At 53.3% G+C, this 22,877-nt stretch overlaps 1 protein-coding gene across 3 annotated transcripts; it reads right to left on the bottom strand.

The window, feature by feature from the left end:
• Positions 1 to 4,313: 4,313 nt before the first annotated feature.
• Positions 4,314 to 20,995, bottom strand: Tpra1 (transmembrane protein adipocyte associated 1). 3 transcript variants are annotated; one of them, XM_045151873.1, is made up of 12 exons: positions 20,905 to 20,995; positions 20,539 to 20,765; positions 7,819 to 7,980; positions 7,578 to 7,710; positions 6,926 to 7,012; positions 6,734 to 6,806; positions 6,543 to 6,622; positions 6,120 to 6,230; positions 5,980 to 6,040; positions 5,718 to 5,820; positions 5,519 to 5,599; positions 4,314 to 4,885 (listed from the first exon to the last, which is right to left on the bottom strand). In XM_045151873.1, exons 3-12 carry the CDS (start codon positions 7,932 to 7,934, stop codon positions 4,621 to 4,623), a joined length of 1,110 nt encoding a protein of 369 aa, XP_045007808.1. In that variant the 5' UTR covers positions 7,935 to 7,980; positions 20,539 to 20,765; positions 20,905 to 20,995; the 3' UTR covers positions 4,314 to 4,620. The 3 variants fall into 3 exon arrangements, with proteins under 3 accessions (XP_045007808.1, XP_004665181.1, XP_045007807.1); XM_004665124.2 differs by having other exon boundaries at positions 7,819 to 7,950; XM_045151872.1 differs by having other exon boundaries at positions 7,819 to 7,950; positions 20,979 to 20,994.
• Positions 20,996 to 22,877: the final 1,882 nt, after the last annotated feature.

Below are 22,877 nucleotides of genomic sequence, written 5' to 3'. Positions count from 1 at the left end.
GAGCCTCGAACCAGGGTCCTTAGGCTTCACAGGCAAGCGCTTAACCGCTAAGCCATCTCTCCAGCCCTGGTTTACAGTTTTGAGGGGACATTTTATCATGGGGAAAGCATAGTAGAGCAGCCAACTGGCACCACACCTCCACAGCAGCAGAAAGGAGTCCTGACACTGAGCTTGGAGCTGTGGGTTACATGACCCTAAAGCCTGCAAGGCTCTATCTCCCAAAGGCTCCACAACATTCCAAAATTATCACCAGCTGAGAACTAAGTATTCCAAACACACGAATCTATTGGGAACATTTCATCCAAACATCATGGTGTTCCCAAGATGTATAATGTCCAGTGACTGCTGGAGTGACACAGGCCAGTTCTATTGCCAAAGAAAATCTATGGCTTCTCACTCATGACGGGGCAGCCGGCAGTCTCTGCCTGAACAGAGAGGAGAGGCAGTATGTGGAGCATGCCCCCAAGAACCCCACCCACAGACCCACTGGGCTTCAGGAATTATGGCTAAATTTTTACCTTTGTTCCACTCTGTGGAGTGGTAAAGACCCAAGCTCAGGGTTTTGGGTATTTCTGCCTATCTTATGGCTCTTTCCATATCCCAGGTATTTTTTTTTTCCTGAGGAAGGATCTCACTCCGGTCCAGTGGTCCAAGCTGACCTGGAATTAACTTTGTAGTCTCAGGGCGGCCTTGAACTCATGGCGATCCTCCTACCTCTGCCTCCCAAGTGCTGGGATTAAAGGTGTGTGCCACCATGCCCACCTGTTTTTTTTTTTAATTTAGCTTTTATTTATTTGAGAGAATCACCAAATCCATGTGCCAATTTGTGCATCTGGCTTACATGGGTCCTGGGGAATCGAACTTGGGTCCTTTGGCTTTGCAGGCAAGTACCTTAACAGCTAAGCCATCTCTCCAGCCCTGTCCCAGGGTTTTGACCAGCGTCAGAATAATGTAGAGGGATTCTAATGTCATTTGTCATGTGCCAAACCCTGACTCCAGGACTTCAGAACTTGACTGCACTTGGAGAAGGGACATTAAACAGGTAATGGCATTAAAGTGAGGCCAGAAAGCCAATGTCTAATCCACTCTGGACTCCTATATTTGTAAGAAGAAATGTGTATGCATAGAGACCCCAGGAACAAGCAAGCCCATGGGTTAGGATGCATGGACAGCCAAAGAGACAGGCCTTAGGAGAATCCAAACAACATTTAGGATTCCCAGCCTCCGGATTGGGGAGGACTAAACGCTTGTGGTTTTAAGCACCCAGGGTGGGGCATGCTGCAAGAGCAGCCCTAGCAGACATCCACCCCCTTGTTTGGCATCATAGTCCAAGATGGATGCCAGAGATTCAGTCATCATGTCTGTGTTCCAGGGAGAAGGAGGACAAAACAGCCCCAATTAAACTGGCATGGTGGCGCACACCTTTAATCTCAGCACTTGAGAGGCCAAGGTAGGGGGGTAGCTGTGAGGTCCAGGCCTTACAAAATAAATAAAAGTTTTTTTTAAAGAAAAGAAGAAAAGCCCTTCTTGCCAGCTGAGTCAGCTCTCTTCATACCGTCTCTGCTTGATCAAGACTCTCCTATTGACTGCTGTTACCATCCACTGTCCAGAAGCAAGTCACATGAGAGACTGCAAAGGAGCCTGGGAAATGCCAACTTGGAGCACAGGGCATCAAGGTCACATCATGCTGAGGAGGAAGTCATCAACCAGTCATCCATCACCCATGCCACCAACAAGGAAGGAAGCCTTGGCCTTCCTAGTCTGGCGTGCCCATGGTCCACAGCCATAACAACAGGACAGAAGGAAGACCAGAACAATGGGCCACCACTGGTGACTCGTCATCATAGGGAGGACTCCAAAACCCACATCAGCCACACCTCTGAGTGATGCCTACTACACCCAGACGCGGCCACCAGAAGCGGCCCTGCATGAGAGGCCCGGGCAGCCTCTTCCCAAAGACAGCCTGCAAAGCGCGGGCAGAGAGAGGAGTGTGCTTGTGCAGATTAGCTCGGGGATAAGGGGGCCTCCCATGTAGTTAAACAAGATAGCCATTTTCTCTCTTTCACGTTCCAGAAGTCATCAGAAGGCAGAGTTCCACGGCCATGACAAACACCACAGTGTCAAGTTCATGGGTGCTTCTGTCTTGTTTGCTGCAGGAGAGGCTTCTGGTCCCAGAGCTCCTCTGAGTGTAGACAGCTGCTACTGCTCCAGCCATCACCAGTGCATCCCAGTGAGCAAGCCCAGCTTCCCTCGTGGATGGAAGCTATATGACCCATTTCCACCCCAGTGACCCAGGACTTGGCAGCTGGGCCCCTCCCACCCACAGAAAAGACTAGAAAATGAAGGCTTGATTCGAAGCAGCTGTGGGAGTTCTAGTACAGTGAGACAGAAGACGACCATATATGGGAGGACAGCTACTAGTCCCTCAGAAGACTAGTTAAAACTAATCAGGCTTACGTGCGCCAGAGGCTGCTCTTGCGTAAGTCACCAGAGATTTCTGTTTATTGTGGCAACATCAAGCCCATGCCCAGAGTGGCACTGCCAGCACCCACACACATAGACTCCTAGAGGGGAACCCTTCTCCTGCCTGTCTTCCCAGGTGGCCAAGACCCACCACAGAGAACGGTTGGCGGGGCGGTGGGGGGGGGAAGCTTTCAGGATAGGAAGCTAGAAAGAAAAGCTGGGGCAAAACAGAGCCATCTGGGAGGTCACCAAGACTCTTGCTCCTGCCCTGGGGGTGGGGACAAGCTCAGAGCCAGAGGGGTGAGTCGTCTACCAAAGGTTATCTTCACACTGCAAGACCTTTGTGCTTGGCTTTTGCCACATGTACATAGTACCTATTTTTTCTTGGTGTGAGTATGTGTGTGTCTATGATAGTATAGTGTATGCACCAGGCTGAAGAGGCCTGTGAAGCCTAAGGACCCCGGTTCGAGGCCCGATTCCCCAGAACCCACATAAGCCAGATGCACAAGGTAGTGCATGCATCTGGAGCTTGCGGTGGCTGGAGGCCCTGGCGTGCCCATTCTCTATCTTTCTGACTCTTTCTCTCTCTGTCACTCTCAAATAAACAAAAATAAACAACAAAAAAGAGACAGATATAGTGTATGCACCTATGTGTGCAGATGTGTGCATGCATATGGAGGCCAGAGGAGAAGGTAGGGTGTCCTCCTATATGTTTTTTTTGAGGCAGTAGTTCACTGAATGGCTGTGAACCCCAGTAATTCTCCAGTCTCTGTACCCCACAGGACTAGAGTTACAGACATGAGTGGTCACACCCTGATTTTTATGCGAGTGCCGGATATTGAACTCAGACCCTCTCAAGCTCATGTGGTGAACATTCTCACCCACTGAGCCCCCTTTAGTGCCCATTTTAAAATTATGCCTTGAGTGTAAAACGGAACAAGGCTTACCTCTATTCTGCGGCTGGCTCCTGAGCCTGGCAGCATACTCAATGTTCACCCTGATGAGCCAAGGCTGACTCTGTAACATCACAGGCCACACACAGCAGACTGCCCATGTAGACCCAGCTCTGGAATGGACTGTCCATCCCTCTCCTCCTGTCCCCAATTAGCCCTCATCCCAGTGCCCCATAAACTCCTTGTTCCTGCCTAGAAGGCTCCCATGTAATCTGCAGAGCGCCAGCTATGCGCGCTCCTTGAAGAAGCCTCCAGAAATCCTAGCACCCTGCCCATCCTCTCACAACTAGTGCAGCTGACTATGCGGCTCTCACCCTGGATCCCAGGCAACCTGATATATGGCCCCCACAGTGACAAGGTCTGTTAAAGCTGATGCCCTTGGGGACCTGGCTGTGACCTCTGGGCTTAGACCATTCAGCTTGGCTATGACTTTGGTGGGCTCCTGCTCAGGGGTGGGGGAGCAGTGAGAAGTCCCCATCTGTAGCAACATGTGTCTGCAGAGCACCTGCAGTCCCCATGCTTTGTCCTGTAGGTCCCCATGGCCAGCTGCCATTGCATTCTCAATGTCCCTCCAACATCTGTCCTTTGAGCGGCACCCTGTGACCAGCACTCTTTCAGAGACTCAGAATGAGAGTTGCCAGCCTCACAAGCCTAAAGCTTACAGATGGGCCTCACTGTCCCCCCTTTACAGATGACAGAACTCGAGGTGGTGTGGCTCTCAATGACCACCTACAGAGCAGACTGGGTGACCTCAGGCACTACCAAATAGAACTGTGAGCTCAGTGGGTGACCTCAGCTCCAATAGGCAACAGTTGCCAACAGGATCCCCAACCCACCTGGGAATCACATTCCTGGCTAGGAGTGTGGCCCTCCTGCTGAGAGGAACCAGCCCACACCTGCTGCTCTTTTAGTTTTTATTAAAAAATAGATCAAGAAAATATACACACTGCAGCCCAGCAGGCTGAGAAGGCTGAGGGCAGGGGCAGAAGGGCGAGGTGGCAGGGCCCCAGCAGCTGCTGATCAAAGCCAGGCTGTGGTGGCTGGGTAGGTGGAGGTCCCCAGCTGACACACAGGTGACCAAAAACAGGTAGAAGCCTCAGGGAATTAGGCATACCTACTGGGGGCTGCAGCCTGGCCATACACACGAGGTCCTGAGCAGTGCCTGGGAGCCAGTGTGTCCTCACGGGCTGAGCCGGGGCACCACTCAGGCATTGATGGCCTTCCAGCGCTCGCTGTCCGTGCTATTGATGCTGCCCGCGTGGCAGGGCATGGATGCAATGTCATCCAGGTAGGCCACCCCGGCAGAGTCAAACTGTGTGCTGGAATAGCTGGCGGCCGAGGCCCCTGTGGGTCCCGTGGCCTCCATGCCCTCACGCCGGGCCACAGCATAGGGGTGTGGCAGGTGCATGTCCGGCTCCTCGGCCTCATCCACTTGGCACTTGTAGGAGAAGAGGATTTTGGGCTCCGAACTGGGGGAAGAGAAGTAAGGAGGGAACCCACAGAGAAGTTGGGGGGAGTCCAACCTCCCTGAGGCAGAGGCTAGAGGGAAGCAAACTCTTGGTTAGGCCTCCCCAAGGTCCCCTGCAGGGACCACGCAGTGCAGCAAGACTTGCTTTGAGGCCTGTCCCTGCTCACTCCTGAGAGCTGGGGCAAGCTCCTTCACCCAGGGCTGCATCAGGCCCTCGTTGGAGACAACAGTCTATGCTGGTCTTCGCCAAGCCTGGGCCAATGCTCCCAAAGTGTCCAGCTGTGGCTCCCACTCCCCAGTCCAGTCCCTGTCCACACACACACACACACACACACACACACACACACACACACACTAGAGCCCACTGCAGAATCCCATGGTCTCTCCGGGGACTCCTGCTTCCTGCTGTCTGCTTTGCTCCCAGTGGTGTTCATGGCTACAGAATGATCTGGCACAGTAGGTAATGAATTACTGAGAGACAGCACTGCAGAACCACCTCTCTACCCTGTGGGGAGGTGCCTGTGTCTGTCTGTGCCCCACTACTGACTGGTCCAATCCAAGCAGACAGTGCCGGCGCAGTCCCGCCAGCCGCCACGCGGGGGCGCGCGGTCCCGGCGCCAAGCCCGCCACTCACCCGAAGAAGCCTCGGAGGAAGGCCACATAGATGAGTGGCGCGAAGAAGCTGAAGTACAGGAAGGTGGTGGCGTCCACACAGCTGCGGAGGGGGGGCTCATCAGTGAAGCCTGGCCTGTGGGCCCACCCTGTTGCACTGAGCCGGCCGTGGACAGGCACTCCCATCATCCCACCCCAGCAGTGGATACCCCCGCCCTTACCAGAGCCCCTCGATTATGTCTGCACACAGCAGCGCGCTCCCCAGCCCCTGTAGCAGGTTGAGCGTGGCCAGGATGCCTGCATACACGTAGAAGCTTCTCCGTGCTGCGGGGACCAGAAGGGAAGGGTTATGCTCTGCCAGCACTGGGTTCTGCCTGCCATGCCCGGACCCTTCATCTCAGTGTGTCCCATGGGCTCCACAGCTGCAGCTTTGGAAGCTGGTACCCCCCCCCCCTGCCACCCCACTCTCCAGCAGATGCTCACAGGGTAAAGACACGTGCTCCTTCAGCGGGGTCTTGGGCAGGATTACCACCAGCGAGTAGACCTGCAAAGAGACGGGTGACGGTGAGATAGGGCCAGGCCGGATTCCCCCACCTGTCCCCGGGGAGCCGTCCCAGCCTCACCAGAAAGAAGAAGCAAGAGCTGACCAGCCAGAAGTGGCGGCCCCCATGTCCATAGATGTTGAAGTCCTCGGCTGACAGGTGAGTGTCAGGGTAGAGGATCTCCAGAGTCCCCTGTGGTGGGCAGTAGGAAAGGAGGTTATACCAAGGAGGGCACTCTCAGCCTTCCCCTGCAGGGCCTAGGCCTTACAGCACCTTGGCCAGGGCCTGCCCACTTAGCTCCAGAATCCAACAAGGCCCTGGTGGAGTCGTGTTGAGGCACAGCCCCACCCTGACAGACACAGGCTAGCGGCACATCATTCTCAGGACCCGAATGGGTGCTGTATAAAGCAGTTCTCAGACTCCTGGACTCTGTATCGGGGGAGGCTGACCTTGCCTGCTCTAGTGACCTCTTGATCACAGGAATCCTGACCCTCGGCCACAAACCTGGGTGACGGAATAGGCCAGTGACAGCACTGTCGTGATGGCCAGCACCCGCTTGATGCTGGACTTGCTCTCCAGGTGACCTGCAAGACATGGGTCAGTCAGTGTCTCTTCCCAAGTGGCTACCGCAGGGTGGCTACAGGTGGGGCAGGGAGGTGAGCCCAGGTCAGAGGGTGGCCCCACAGCACACGCACCAAAGGCAAGGCCCAGGATGACCACACTCAGCTCGATGGCCAGCAGGAAGAAGCGAGTGATCTCCCACAGGATCTGGGCACAGAGTGGCACAGGGTCAACCCGGGGTGGGCTCCACCCAGACAGCCACCTCTGTATCCCTCCCACAGGCACAAGCACAGTGTCAAACTCCACCCAGTCAGTATCCTCCACACCTTGTCGGCAACCATGGCAGCGTCTGAAGCGCTGACTGTCATGGACACCACGGCCCGGGCAATGCCCACCAGGGCCACCACGAACACCTGTGTGGTGAGGAAAGGAGAAGGGTGTGGTGTTGGGACCATACTTGAAGATTGCTTTCTTTTTAAAAAAATATTTAACTTGGGCTGGAGAGATGGCTTAGCGGTTAAGCGCTTGCCTGTGAAGCCTAAGGACCCCGTTCGAGGCTCGGTTCCCCAGGTCCCACGTTAGCCAGATGCACAAGGGGGCGCACGCGTCTGGAGTTCGTTTGCAGAGGCTGGAAGCCCTGGCGCGCCCATTCTCTCTCTCTCTCCCTCTATCTGTCTTTCTCTCTGTGTCTGTCGCTCTCAAATTAAAAAAAAAAAATTAATTTTTTTATTTACTTGAGAGAAGATGAATATGGGCATGCCAGGACCTCCAGCCACTGCAAACGAACTCCAGATCATGCACCACCATGTGCATCTGGCTTATGTGGGTCCTCAGGCTTCGCAGGTAAGTGCCTTAACCACTAAGCAATCTCTCCATCCCTGAAGCTTGTTTTCATTAACACAGTTCATTCATTCCCTCTGGTGCTTAAGCCAGTACAGGTTGGGATGAGCTTCCCGTCATTAGTTGAAATAAACTTACCAGGATGTAGAAGGTGATAAAAATGGGGCTGGAGGTGACACGGATCTTGGCCCGAGCAAATGGAAGCTTCCAGAGCAGGAAGATGAAGAAGAGCACATTGGGGACGAGCAGCAGGAGGTCCCAGTATCGAACCCTGGTGGAAGGCACAGAGGCTGGCTCACTGGTGATCTATGCCCTCCCTAGTCCCCAGGCCCCCTGCAGCCCATGAAACCACAGCCCGCCCCCTGGCTGCCAGCCCCACCTGGAGGAGCCGATGTCCTCATACAGCAGTAGCAGGCAGCGGTGAGGCTGGCTGATGTTGGGTGCCAGGGGCGGCAACCACTCCAAGCTTCCGTTGGCCTTCTGCAGGCTGGCCATCCTTCCAGCAGTGGCCCTGGGGACAGAAGCCCACACATGGGGCTCTCTGGGTAGGAAGCAAGGTAAGGGCCCAGTACTTCACCTCAGCCTCTGCCTCAAAGTCCCCTGGGAGTCACCAGGGTCCTCAATAGACATAGCACTACTGGTCACTTTGCCGCACAACTTGTCCCTTCAGCCCTTAGGGGCCAGAAGAGAGATGCAAGGGGCAGAGTGGCTCAGAGCACTACCCTCAACCAGTTGCTGCTGCCCAGCCTCCTCTTGCCTCAATGCCACCCCTCAGCAGCCCCTCGACACACAATGGAGAGACAATGTGTCCGATTGGTGAGGCCGTGACAATACAGAGAGCTCCCAACAGGCCCACCCCGGGAAGGCTGGGGAACACTGCACTCTCCCCATCTTGTAGAGCCCTCCCAGACCACGTGACCTGGGGGGGACACAGGGCTGTGGAGATCCCCCAGAGGACCCTCTCTGCAGTCCTAGAAAGACAGGCACAAATGGAGAAGACACCTGGCAACACACAGCAGAGCCCCTAAGTGGAGACTCGGGGGGGGGGGGGAAGAGCATCAAAAAAGTCTGACTCCTAAACCAGGCGTGGTGGCACACGCCTTTAATCCCAGCACTCGGGAGGCAGAGGTGGGAGGATTACCGTGAGTTCAAGGCCACCCTGAGACTACATAGTGAATTCCAGGTCAGCCTGGACCACAGTGAGACTCTACCTCGAAAAAACAAAAAAAAAAATTCTGACTCCTAAGGACAGCGTCCATGCAGCCATCTGAGCAGGAAAGGCCAGATATGCAGCCTCGAGGACAAGAGAGGGGTTGATCTGGGGTCAAGGACAACTAATAGTGGCTAGAAAACCCCAGTGGACTCCTGGTCAGAGAACTCTGAGGACAAGCAGGGCTTGTTGCAAGGTGTGATCTGGGCATTGGGACTCACAGGTACCAACATTCTGGGAGTCTCCTTTTCCAGCAGAACCACACAAGGCAGCAATTCAGGAGGGGCATGCGCCCAGATGGTGCATTGTCATCCCTGGACCACTAGGTGGCAGTAAGAATGAGCCACAGGCAAAGTGAATGGCCCTCTCAAATGAGATCCAGGCTGACTCCTAGTGACGCGCACTGAACTGCAGTGGACTGGGGAGGCACACTACGCCTATGTGTTCAAACTGCCTGCCTGGGCTCCTTGAACCACAGGGAGGCTTACAAAAGCTTTACAAAGAAGGAAATGGTATGCTGACCAGCCCAGCGCAAGAGTGGCCAGCAGCTTAGCGTCTGGCTGCAATATAATAGGAGTGCCTGAGGGTTCCATTAAGGCCATCCCTGAGCACAGCAAGCTGGAGGCACAGGGCAGGGGTAGGAGACTCAGGCACATTCTCACTGCTTGCCTGGACCACGACTGGCTAGTGCCACCTCTGCTTAAAGGGAGAGGTAATTCCTAAGCACGTGGGGCAAGATTTGGGGTTCAGACCCCCTACCCTTCTCTGCAGCAGGTGGTATCTGTTAGGTTGGGACGGGCTCCCAAGATGGAGTCACCAAGGACAGCAGAGTGGTGACAGAGACATAAGGAAGTGTGCTATCTGCACTTCTCAAGAAACCACCTGGTCATTATCCCCTGCTTGCCTAACAATGCCCCAGGTCATGGTTTCCTGCCCCCTTATCTCCTAAGTTACATGGTCACTGTTCTGGGGTCACCCTAGCTATTTTAATGGTTAATGTAATGTAATGATCTCCCCTACAGGAACTTTTCTATTCAACTTAACAAATGGCTTATTTTTCCTTCCTCACCTTCCCCCAACTGGAAAAGCCCACTACCTGACAACTCAGATTGGCTGGGCCCCTCTCTTGAGAATCAGCCCTGGCAGCTCGTGCTTTTCCTGAATAAAAGCTTTCATTTTTTAGCCTCAGAGTGGTTTGCATGGCACCTTACAGCTGGTGCCATGACTCGGATAGACTTCTGGTTGCCCTCTTGGGTGGCCAGACCTCCTTTCCCCTGACCAGGCCACCGAGCTGCCATTGACCCTCTGAGGGCTTTGGACCATTGATGCCAGCTGTTACACCCACCACAATTTGGCCTAGCTCTTCTTCCCTTCTTGTCTCCTCCGCCACCTCGGGAAGTGTTCCTCTCGGGTTGGCCTGCTCTCGGGTTTAACCCCTCCTCGTGGAAGCTGTGGCAGCACACCAGGCTTTTGGGCCCCAACCCCAGGTCTTGAGAAAGACGCACTCTCGACATCTTGGGTCTCTCACTCTCTGGTCTACTGTACCCTAAGGGGCATCTTTGGTTCAATTACACCATCTTGGGACACTTCTTCCCCCTCCCTCCTCTCCCTCCACCTCCTGAGCTCTCATCTTTCACTACTAGCTGTTAACTCCATCAGGAGCACAGATGCCCACCTTGCCCACTAACAAGCTAAACAGCCGACAGTCGTGGCCTGTACAGCCTCTGCCCATATGGACAGTGCAGGCCCCATTCACTCTAATGGGCCAGGGGGTCATACTGGTGTTCTGTGTAAACCCAGCTTAAGCCCTGGCTCCCCCCCCGCCCCTTGTTTTGCTCTTTCTCTGTCTCCTTAGGAACATAACGCCTCTACAACTCTTGGACAACATCAAACCTAGTGGTCTGAACTTTCTCTGCAACTCTGCCTGGCCACAATGCAAGCTGGACAATGGGTCCAAATGGCCTGAAAATGGTACTTTTGATTTCCAAATTCTTGGTGAGATAGAAAACTTCTGCCAACATACAGGCAGATGGTCCAAAATACCCTATATTGAGGCACTTTTCACTCCATGCTCAGCTCCCTCCCTTCCCCCCCCCCCCCCCCCCGCTCTACCTGCTCTTTTCACCAGATCCTTCTAGCAACGGTCTCAGAAATGCGCTCTTCTTCAACCCCTCCCCCATACTCGTCCTCATCCTCCGCTTTAAACCCAGACGCCATAGATGACCTAACCCCAAAGCTTCATCTGTCTCCTGTTCTGCCTCCGCCGCCCCCCCACCACCAACCATCTCCCACTCCTCCTCTTCCTCTTTCCCCTCCTGCCCGTTGTACGCGTGCTCCCTCACAGGGATGGAACGTACACTTTACGTGAGGTTGCGGGCACTGAAGGAATCGTTCACGTTCATTTTGCTATGTCTGGTTTATCCCAGATTGAGAAACGTTTAGAGTCTTTCTCCACTGATCCAACTCGCTATACCAAAAACTTTCGCTACCTCACCAGGCCTATGACCTAACCTGGCATGATCTCTTTGTAGTTCTTTCCTCCACTTTCACTCTTGATGAACAAAAGCACATCTGGGTGGCCGCTCTGGCCCATGCTGAGGAGGCTCACTTACTTGATAACACTTTCCCACTGGGAATGCTTGCTGTCCCCACAGAGGAGCCTGACTGAAAATACCATGCTCCCATTAGCTGCCCTGCACAGGTGGCCCATGATAGAATGGTTCTTTGCCTCTTGGCTGGCCTCCAAAAGGCATCCCATAAGTTTGTCAACTCCGGATGCTTACCCAGAGGCCTAATGAAAATCCAGCTGAGTTTATGGGATGCCTAACTGAGACACTCACCCAGTACACTCGCCTCAACCCCACTTTCCAAGGGAATATGGTAATTTGCAGTACTCATTTCCTGTCCCAATCTACAGCTGACATTCAGGAGAAAACTTAAATGCCTGGAAAAGGGCCCTCAAACCCCTCAGGGAGATCTGCCTGACCTGGCATTTAAATTTTTTAACAACAGAGAGGACCAGAAACAGACTGAGATAGTGGCCAGAGACAGCAGTTCCAGCTCCTGGCTGTGGGCACAAGGTCTCTCCAGAGAAGACGATGGGGCCACAACGCTCACCACCAGTACCCTGCTTCAAGTGTGGCCACACCGGTCACTGGGCAAAAGCCTGCCACAACCCGTGCCCACTGCTAGGACCCTTTCCTCGCTGTGGACTTGCTGGGCACTAGAAGGTCGACTGTCCTTCTTTGCCTCAACAAGGTAGGCCAGCCCCTTTCCCCTCGGCCCTCATGAGAGCCAACTGTTGATCTTCTGGGCTTGGCGGCCAACGACAGACGATGCCCTGAGACCTTGGCCCCTACCAACACTCTCCACATCACAATGGAGGAGCCCAGGGTCACAGTCCAGCTGGCAGGAAGGCCTGTCTCATTTGTTAAGGGGGTCAGTCGGTCAGTCCTGCCATCCTACTCTAGTAAGACTTTTCCCTTGCAGATTTCTGTGTGGGTACTGATGGCCTATCCCACTCCCCACACATCACCCCCTTACCCTGTGAAGTATAGGACACTCTTCTCTCCCATTCATTTCTCGTAATACCCTCTCACGTAAATCTCTCTGACTTACCACTCACACAGTCTTCCGCCTCACACCAGCCCCTCCCTTACAAAGGATCCAAGTTTCCCCCTCCCTGTCTCTGAGGATGATCCTAGGGTGTGGGACACTTCCTCGCCAGCACTAGCCTCTCACCACACGCCTGTCCTCCTCAGACTCAAAGATCCATGTCTATGCTCTGCCGTCCTCAATACCCAATCTCACTTAAACAGCGCCAAGGACTCAAACCTATTATTTCTCGCTTGCTCCAAGCCAGCCTCCCTCGCCCCACTCACTCCCCTTGCAATACCCCAACCTTGCCTGTTACCAAACCTGACGGGACCTACTGCTTAGTCCAAGGCTTGCGCCTAGTCAATGCTGCCCTTATGCCCATTCATCCAGTAGTCCCCAACCCTCATCCTCTCCTCTCCCACATCCCCCCCACTGCTCATTTTTCAGTTCTTGAACTCAAAGATGCTCTCTTCTCCATCCCTCTCCACCTCGATTCCTACGATCTCTTCACTTTCACCTGGGAGGACCCCGATACTCATGTTGCCCCTCAACTCACCTAGACTGTCCTTTCCCAGGGTTTTAGAGACAGCCCCCACCTATTTGGTCAAGCTCTCTCCACTGACCTTTTGTCCCTGGATCTGTGGCCCAGTGCACACTTTTACAGCATGTAGATGATCTTTTGGTCTGCTCATCCTTTATCTAAACTACACACCAACAAACTTCTTAACTTTCTCCGATCTAAGGGATGTCGAGTTTCCCCCCCTAAAAGGCTCAAATTTCTCTAACCCAATTTAGGTACCTGGGCTTTCTCCTTATCCCCACCTCACAACTGACCCTAGACCACAAACAACATCTTTGCTCCCTCTCCCTGCATACCTTTAAGGAAAAATACTCTCTTTTCTTGGCTTTGCTGAGTTCCTTAAAATGTGGATTCCAAACTTTGCCCTCCTGGCAAAACCCCTTAACAAAGCTAAGGGAAACCCTGATGAACTCCTAGACCCTAAATCAGAGCCTTCTCCTGCCAGTGCGAGGCCCTCTTGGGAGTTCCAGCCCTTGTACTTCCAGACCTCCAGCAGCCCTTTCTTCTTTATTCCACAGAAAAAGGGGTATGGCATTGAGAGTTCTGGGCCACTGTACCTTATCTTTCTAAACAACTAAAAACCTCTGGGTTTGACAACCATAACCATATGCTCTTGACGCAATTGCTCTTCTGGCCCAAAAGGCAGAGAAATTCACTTTTGGGCAACAATTCACTGTCTTCTCCCCAACAGGCTTAAAGAACAAATGCTATTCTCAAAACTCACCTGTCTAAACTGACTTCTGGGCATCACCTATCCTGGCCCAGCTCCTCCTGCTTAACCTTAGCCAGAATCCGAGATACTCCTCGGGCCCCCTCCTTCCTTGGCCCTTTTGAACTCATGTATGGGCGCCCCTTCCTGTTAAACAACCTTCTCTTGACTACCAGAAACTCCTCTCCGTGGGTGCTTACCAACTTTCACATTTATCCAGAACCTTTTCCGGGAATATGCTGATCTCCTTCTTCCCCAACCACCAGAGGGCGTCACAACTCTCTCACTTAACCCTGGAGATTAAGTCTACCTTAAGCAGTCTTGCCCACAGGGTCTCAAGCCACTTTGGACTGGACCTCATCTGGTGATCCTAACCACCCCCACGGCTGCAAAGCTTCTGGACATCCCCAATTGGATCCCCCTACCATAGCTAAAAAGATTCAAGCCACCTCCATCCTACCCTACCTCATTCAGGAATAAGTACACCGCCGCTCCAACGGGTCCTCTCAAACTTAAACTCTCATGTTCCCATTCTTTTTTTTTTTAATTATTTATTTATTTATTTGAGAGCGACAGACACAGAGAGAAAGACAGGTAGAGGGAGAGAGAGAGAATGGGCGCGCCAGGGCTTCCAGACTCTGCAAACGAACTCCAGACGCGTGTGCCCCCTTGTGCATCTGGCTAACATGGGACCTGGGGAACCGAGCCTTGAACCGGGGTCCTGAGGCTTCACAGGTAAGAGCTTAACCGCTAAGCCATCTCTCCAGCCCATGTTCCCACTCTTTACCCAATCCCAGAATGCTCCTCTTGAATACACTGATGCCCCTCTGCCACCTCTCTTTTGCCCCAAGCCCTCTATCCCTCGCCTCTGAGTGCTCATTCCCTCCTTGCACCTGGCGTCTTGATGTTGTAGCTGTTGACAAGGATAATAAGCTCCTTAATGCTTCCTTCTGTCCCCTCATGGGGTGCACAGAGCCCATCTCCCGCACCTTCTCTATAACAAATGTCGCCAGTGACTGCCATGAAGCCAGCTCATTACAGGGACGTATGAGAGAAGTCTCTGCTTCGCTCAGGACCAAGTCGTAATAGCACACTACACTGGCTCTGTTGGAGGGTGCTCACTATTGATCTCCCCACTCTGTGGGTACCACAACTTTCACCCAGCTAAATCCTATAGCATCCAACCGCCACAGCTCAAATCTCAGGGGGTACTCACAACTTTTTCCATCAAAGACCCACGGGACCAAAAGTGGGCAGATGGCATGGTAGGGGTGGCAACCCAATACACTATGGGCAGGCTGGGCATGGCGGCACATGCCTTTAATCCCAGTACTTGGAAGGCAGAGGTAGGAGGATCGCTGTGAGTTCAAGGCCACCCTGGGACTACACAGTGAGTTCTAGGTCAGCTTGGGCTAGAATGAGACCCTACCTTGAAAAACAAAACAACAACAACAACAAAAATACACTATGGGCTCTTGCTGTGGTGGCCAAATAGAAATATTTCGATCCATTCAAAATGCCCTAAGACCACCCCAAAAAACCCATATCCGGACTGTTACAGACATCAAACGGGCTCATGAAAAGCTCCAGGAAGATCTGCGTGGTCTAACCTTCTCCACCAGCCCCTGGATGTCCATCCTTAATTCTTCTCTCTCCCTCCTCAATCAACTCAATCTTACCAATCACGCTGCCTGCTTCCTGTGTGCTTCCCTTGAGTGGCCCCTCATTACTGGAGTTCCTCTGTTCAATATCACCTCTGCTTCAGACACTCCCCGCTTCTGGCTTCCTCTCTCCAAGCTCCCTATCCCACTCTCTCTTCCAAACCGCCTTGATTGCTGGCATGAGGACATCTCTCAATGCTGGTCAGGAGCTTTCAGGAATAACTCTATTGTTAAAAAACCACACCTTACCTACGGGAATTTATGTTTGGTGTGATCCCATGCTGTATACTTGCATCTCTCTGAGAACATACTCGGGCCCTTGCACCCCAGTCACTTTGGAACCTAGCCCCACCATGTATACAGAGGAAGAGCTGGCAGTCCTTCTTCCTAAGTGGGCTCATCATTACAAAAGAGCTGTCCACCTGCCTGTGATGATAGGGTTAAGCCTGGCAGCCTCTATAGCTGCCACGGGACTGGCTACAGGAAGCCCAAGCCATAGCCTCATCTCCTATGAAAGGCTTCCTATAGAATTGAGCGTTGCAGTCCAGAGGCCCACTGAGGCCCTACAACTGCTACAGGAACAACTTAGCTCTCTGGCCTCAGTTGTGCTACAGAACCACCGAGCCCTAGGCCTCTTGACAGCTGACAAAGGAGGGACCTGGCTTTTTCTGAATGAGGAATACTGTTACCATGTTGACCAATCAGGCAAGGTAAAGGTCAAAATTAAAAAACTAAAAAACCTGGCAGACCAGCTTCAGGTACAAACACCAAGTCCCTCTGGGTCATGGAACATCTTTGGGACAGTCTGGCCCTAGCTCTTGCCACTCCTGGGGCCTATAACTGGACTATTCTTGCTATTTCTCCTGGCCCCCTGCCTTCTGAGATGCATCCAAAATCAAGTGGACCAATTCACCCACCAAAAATTCAACCAACTTTTACTGACCTGTCCCTCCTCTATCTCCTATCAGCCTCTAGCCACCGTGGAACCATCTCCTCAACACCTGCCCTGAAAGGATACCATCGACTGCATTATCCAGCCTCTCCCATAAGAACTCATTGCCCCCTATGGTGAAGCATGAAGCATGAAGACACTACAGAAGAGAGACCGCTGTCCCTTATCATTAACAAAAGGCTGGAATGTTAGGTCGGGATGGGCTCCCAAGATGGAGTCACCATGGACAGCAGAGGTGACAGAGGCATAGGAAAGTGGGTTATCCACATTCTCAAAGAAACCACCCAGTCATTATCCCCTTTTTGCCTAACAATGCCCCAGGTCATGGTTTCCTGCCCCCTTATCTCCTAAGTTACATGGTCACTGTTCTGGGGTTATACTAGCTATTTTAATGGTTAATATAATGTAATGATCTCCCCTAAAGGAACTTTTCTATTCAACTTAACAAATGGTTTCTTTTTCCTTCCTCACCTTTCACCAACTGAAAAAACCCTATAAAGCCCACTACCTAAAAACTCAGGTAGACTGTGCCCCTTTCTTGTGAGTCAGCCCTGGGAGCTCGTGCTCTTCCCAAATAAAAGCTTTCATTATTGCCTCAGAGTGGTTTGCGTGATCTTGGTCACTCCCAAACCTTACAGTAACCATATCTCCAGCTGGCTGACAGGAAAGGGTCAGGAGGGAAGTACGTGCCTGACACCTACTAGACCCTCCAAAAGAATATGACTTCCTCCTGGTTCCTACCAGTGGGAGAGGAGGATAGGGACCACCCTTCACTTAAGCAAGCAGTCTTTTATCTGATGGGCATATGGGGTGCACCAGGAACAGGGGAGGTGAGCAGAAATAGCTCCCCAGCATACAAAACACTTCTGCTAAAGGTAATGCTGAGAAGCAATCAGAATGGGACAAAATGATGGGAATGCAAAACAGACAGGGGAGTGCCCAACATCCACCAAGGGTTTCCCCTGGCTTTTCCCAGCTTCCTTTGCAGCAGGGAATAGCTGTGTGGCAGAGCTGTACACAACTGGACACCAAATGAGTGAGGCTTGTGCCCTTCATCCTTCCCGCTGGCTAGGATACGGACTTGATGGTGGGAGCAAAAGTGGCCACCTCAGCCCATAGACAGAAAGCATGGGTTGAGGACAAAGCAAGAACAATGCTGTCTGGATTCCTCCACACATGTCCTGGGCTGCTTCCCTCTGGAATGTCTTCTATCTTATTATCTTGGCCTTGCTTGACCTTAAGTCCAAATAACATAAAGGAGATGGGGGATGCTTTGGTATGGTAGTAGATAAAGTGACATTTGAACCAAGAAGATGGCCTTGGAAAAGTCTGAGTAAAAGAGCATTCCAAAGGCAAAAAGAACAGGCCAAGGCAGCTGTAAAGACCAGAAAGGTTAGTGGGCTCACAATGTAACTTCATTGACAATAATGAGAAGGGTCTTCCTTTCAAAAGGCGACAGGGTCCTATCTCACATGGATGGGGCCACTGAGTTGCTGTGGGGAATGACTAAAGTGAGCAGCACCTGCGATGGCCCAGTCCAGGACAGACCAGTGAGTGGAGGGCCAGTAATAGAGCCCCACTTTCCTGAGAGACCTCGGCTGGTTCCCCTGCTCTATCCACAGGTTGAGGTATGGGAACTCTGCCCACCAAAGCCCCAGGAAACACGTACACTTAAACCTAGCACTTTGGAATGTGCTAGCACCTTGGCCAAAGAGAACCTGCTCCAGACCCTATTTCTCACTCAGGAAGCAGGGACTTCCTGCTGAGATCAGTAAATCAGGTGTAACCTTGGTAACCCAGGGCTGGGTCAGTGGAGAGAAGCCCAGAGGGGAAGCAGGATCATGAGGCTGATGTAGATAGAGCCTATGAGTTATATGGGAGCTTAACCCCCAACACTAGCTTGAACTTCCCACTTATAATCGCCAATTCTCTTGGCTGCCCAACCCAGTTTGAGTCTGGTCTCTTGAATTTCCAAAATTAAGAGCATTGTATTGTTTAAAACTTAAACTTTGCAGTACTGGAACTCAAACCCAGATTCTCACACATGCCAGGCAAGCTCTCTGCCAATGGATACATCTCTAACCTTCATTTAACTTTCCATTTTTCTACTTTGAGACAGAATCATCCTAAGTTGCCCAGGCTGGCCTTGAACTCTCTCTGTAGCACAAACTGGCCTTGAACCTGTGATACTCCTGCCTCAGCCTCCCAAGCAGCTAGGATGACAGATACGTGTCACCAGATTACAGAGTTGTCAGGCTGATCCTGCCTCCTGTGTGATCCTCAGTGAGTCACTTCTCTGAGTGTCAAAGGGACAGTCACACCTACCTAGCAAGATTGCTCTGACAGCCAAATGAAGTCAAGTGGGCAAGTACGTGGACAATGGCTGCCTTTCATTTCGGGGAAGGGACGGGTGGTGGGGGAGAGGCAGTGCTGCTGATAGGCCCAGGGCTCCTTTCAAAGTCCCCGTAGTTGTACAGGGAAGGAGGACAGGAGGTGTTGGCTGCCCCTCTGTGTCATTCTGCTCTAATAACTAGGAGCAGTGGGGAACTAGCCTGGGAGGCCACTGCTCAGAGCTCCGAGGTACAGCCACCTGCCAGCCCACAGGACAGCATGTTTACCCAATAGTAGGCCAGTCCTGCACCCAGCAGGAGCTAGAAGTATGCAGTCCCAGACCTCAGCCTGTGTGAACACTGCTGAGTAGGCAGGGCCCCAGCAACCACCCTGGTATGCAGCATCTTGGACTGCCTCAGTGAGCACCCAGCAATGTCAGTCACACTGGGCTTGCTGTTGAGTCTTGTTCCTGAAACAACTCAGATGGTGAGTTAACAACAAACACCAATGCACACTTCTGGTGTGCAGGCTCAGCAGCCTGGGCTTCACACCTTAGTAACGCACTCACTGGAGGATCCAGCCAGCTTCTAAGACAGAGGCCACCACAAGGCAGGAAGGACAGGAGCAGGAAGAGGCCCTGTCCTTCTCAGTCCTAACCTCCCCCAGACATGTGACCCAGAGGACCTATGATCTCCACCGCCTACCCTGGCCAACTGCTTCATCCTAGCTGGAGCTCCTGGCCTTGGGGACAGACACCTACACAGTGACAGAAGTACGAGAGGCTGGCTGGCCAGGAAAAAGAGGAAGGAGGGGAGTCTGCGGAAGCCATGAGGAAGGGCTGTGACATCCAGAAGGAGTCCACAAACAGAGTGCCCTTGGGGACCATGTACCTCCTGGGACTAGGGAAACTGGGTCAAGTTTTCTTCCACTTGGGAACCTACAAGGACAGTCTGACCTCAAAGCATTCCAGAGGCCTTCTGAGGCCAGCCTGCACCGTCCCTGCCCTGCACTGGCCTGTCCTGCCCTGCTGGATGGGACAGCTCCAGCACAGGCCTCCTTCCCTATCCTTGGCCTCAGCATTTTGTGCATAGCACAAAGTTCCCTTAAGCTCCAATATGGGGACTTCCCCCCTCTGCAGGAGAGAGGTGCTGTAAGGCTGTCCCGAACGCTGCTTTTCTCCTCTCACAGACTTCCAAACCCTACTGCCAGAACAGCATGATATCCCTAGAAAACAGAAGCCAAGTTGTTTACCTCTCTCCATATTTGTCAGCCTTAGGGATCAGGAACGACATTGTTCTAGAGTGGACACTACACCTTGCCTCCTGCTCTGGGGCCATCCGGCCCCTCTTCATATTCTACCTTATCTCTTATCTACTCTGGGGCCTTTGTGCTTACTTATCTACCCCCAGTATGGTCTTGGCTCTGTAGTCACCGCCTCCAAGAAGTCTTCCTTTAATGTCTCTCCCCACTGACGGATTTTGTTGGGTTTTGTTTTGAGATAGCTGACACTTTGGACTTCTGCTCTTCCTCCCAAAGTGCTAGGATTACAGACAAGGGCTCGACCTCACCCTCACCGAGCCCACCTGTGTGTTCTTTAAGGCTCTCTGCCTCCATCTGAAATGCACGTGTTTACAAATGTACTGTCTACCCCAGGACCTTGGAACTCGCTCATGATCCTGACCCAACCCCCTGGAACAGAGCAGGCACAAAGTCAGCTCTCAACAAAATGCTGCCTTGAACAAGTAAATTTCCAGCCGGACTGGGGAGTGGGAGAAGGCTCTGGAGACACGCAGCTCACAGTCCCCAGCCTACTGCAGAGCTAGGAGAAGTTTTCCTTCCTTCCTTCCACACCCAGGGGAAGCAGCCCAGAGCCTTGGCCGTCCCCAGGGGCTGTAGCCTTTTTCAGCTCAGGCGGCATCCGGAGCCGTCCTGGTCGGGTGCCCAGGTTACCCCGAGAGTCCTCCTTCCCGAGGCTGCGCCGGGAGTGACTCGGGACCCGAAGGGGCACAGCGGGCCCTGTCCAGGGGAAGGAGCGGAGACGAGGATGGGTCGCCCTTACCTGAGAGCCCGGCAGCGCTCAGGCCCATCCGCCGCCTGTCCCTAGCCTCAGGTCTGCAACAGCGGCCGGGGAACGTCGCGCAAGAGCCGCGGCGGCCGGCTCCCCCCAAGTGAGGAGATGGGGTGGCGAGACGTCGTCGGCACGCGTGGCCTGATGATCCCCGTGGGCCCTTCCCAGCTACGACGATCCGTAAGCGCCAGAGTCGATGTTTTTACGTCCTGCTAAATCTGCGAAAACAGCCACGGTCCCTGTTGGTGGAGCTTAGGCCCATCCTTCACCCTCCCAGCAACCTATAAGAAATAGACTCCGCCCACAAACGCGGATAAGACCAATCAGATTCCACAGGGGGCGGGGTTGACTGCTGACCTCTTAAAGTAGTCGCGCAGAGGCCGGGTGGAGACCAGAAGCCGCTTTTGGAAGGCTAATGCAGGGTAGCTCACCTGAAAGGCCAGCCAGGACCTCGCGTTCGCCTTTTGGTTGTCAACCCTGGTCCACCCACCAGGTCGCAGCGGCCAGCTGGCGCTCCACCTCCCGGCGGGCGGAGCCTCGGGCGCCCCGCCGCCTTGACCTCTGGTCACCTGTGCTGGGAAGGTTGGGTAAAGAAGCCCTCCCTCCGGACGCCCCGCGGATGTCCGTCTCCAAGCCAGCGTTTATGGGGCGTCGCCAGGGCCCTGCTGCTCATCCCCGCGGCTCTACCAGGCCAGGTGCCCCCAGCAGCATTTTGTACAGAGGAACGTGACGCTTACAGGGTTAAAGGAAGTGGCAGCTCTTGAACTGCGCCACCACAGGTCTAAATCTTGGAGGCTTCAGCTGCTGCCCCCGAAATGCTTTCTCTGACTGCCAGTCTCTCCCTGGTGCCAGTGCTGTGTGCCAACCCCAGGACAGTTCCAAGGCCTGGTCAGCACTTCCCAGCCATCCTCCTGCCCACCAGAACCCCCCGCATCTCCCCCCCCCCCCGCCGGATTTCATTTCCTCGGATATTCAAGCTTTTATCTGCTCCTGGGTCTCTGTATGTGTCCCTGGTTTGACTCCTTGTCATAGCCGCGCCTCTCTAGCCCTATCCTGTTCAGCCTCTGTCAGTCTCACAAGGGATGGTATTCACACGCCCACCCCTCCTTAGGCAACTGTATGTAGGATGACACTGTGACCACGACCTAAGAGCACACTTGAAAGGTGACTCAGTGCTTGGCTTAAGGTGCAGACATCTGCTTATTACAGTCACTCCAGGACAGCACAGTGGGACTGGCAGGAGCCTGGGCTGCCTTGTGATCAGGAGCAGTCAGGTGGACACATCAATTTGGGTCTTATCCAGAGAGGCACCTGCCTGTGGGTCATCGGTGACCATAGCTGTGGTGGTCTAGGAGAATCACCGAGCTCCTCAACTTCCTGCCTAGGGACCACACACATGCCTGATGCATAATGACAAAAACAAGTCTCCAGCCCTTGCTTGGCACCCAGTATGCTGCTGTGACCCGCATAATTCTGGGTGACACATGGCTTCCAGCTTTGAGGGAGGCCTCCAGCAGGAAAGGGCTGTCTCCAAGGCCAAAGGACCCACAGACCCGTGATGCTTCAGGCATGTGCAGTGAGGAAAATGCTGCGGGAACTTGACGGCCAGCCTGGTGGGAAAGCCACAACTTGACCCTGGGAGTGGGGGTGGGGGGTGGGTTTACAATGAGACCAGAGCATCTACAGCCAGGCCCTGTTCAAAATATGCAGTTCTACCAGGCTGCTGGGCCCTGGCAGAGATGACTAGGTCATGGCCCACAACCATGAGGCCAGAAGGACCCCCAAATGAGCTGAGTTCTACCAGGTGCACTCATAAACCATAGTGGCTTATGAAGAAAACAGTTACCACAACCTGGAGGGTAAGGAGAGGGACCATCCAGCCATGCTGAAAACAATCCTCAACCACAGCCCGGACTCCACTCAGAGTCCCAGGTGTAACGAACCAGTGATTTCTGAATATCTACACTCAAACCTCCCTCAATCTTGTCCCCTCAGTTCAACTGTCTTCCCGTGGTTTCCTACTACACAGGCCATGCTACCATCCACCTAGCTAAGTCACATCCTGGGTCTCTTATACTAACTATCCTTCATCTATGAGGCCCGCATACCCCTCCTCTGCCTCCTCCTAACTTTCAGCCTTCCTTCACTGTGCCCTACCCTGGGTGCTACACAGACTTGTTTGTGTCCAAAGTGCATGTGCAAAGGGGCACAGAGCCCATCCTGCCCTGTCACTCAGCTGTGACTGGAGGGTCCTACCCTGCCCTGTCACTCAACTGTGACTGAAGGAATAAACCACGACAGTCCCCATTTGCTGCCTCTAGCCTTTTCCA

Source organism: Jaculus jaculus, chromosome 6, assembly GCF_020740685.1.
Source record: "Jaculus jaculus isolate mJacJac1 chromosome 6, mJacJac1.mat.Y.cur, whole genome shotgun sequence".
Taxonomy (NCBI): domain Eukaryota; kingdom Metazoa; phylum Chordata; class Mammalia; order Rodentia; family Dipodidae; genus Jaculus; species Jaculus jaculus.
Note: the sequence above shows the minus strand (reverse complement) of the source record. Positions and strands in the feature narration are given on the sequence as shown.

Coding starts and splice junctions, on each gene's coding strand:
- Tpra1 (XM_045151873.1), bottom strand. CDS start 7,934: ATGGCCAGCCTGCAGAAGGCCAACGGAAGCTTGGAGTGGTTGCCGCCC. Junction 6,807..6,925: donor CTGCCATGGTTGCCGACAAG/GTGTGGAGGATA, acceptor CTCTGTGCCCAG/ATCCTGTGGGAGATCACTCG. Junction 6,623..6,733: donor CATCCTGGGCCTTGCCTTTG/GTGCGTGTGCTG, acceptor CATGTCTTGCAG/GTCACCTGGAGAGCAAGTCC.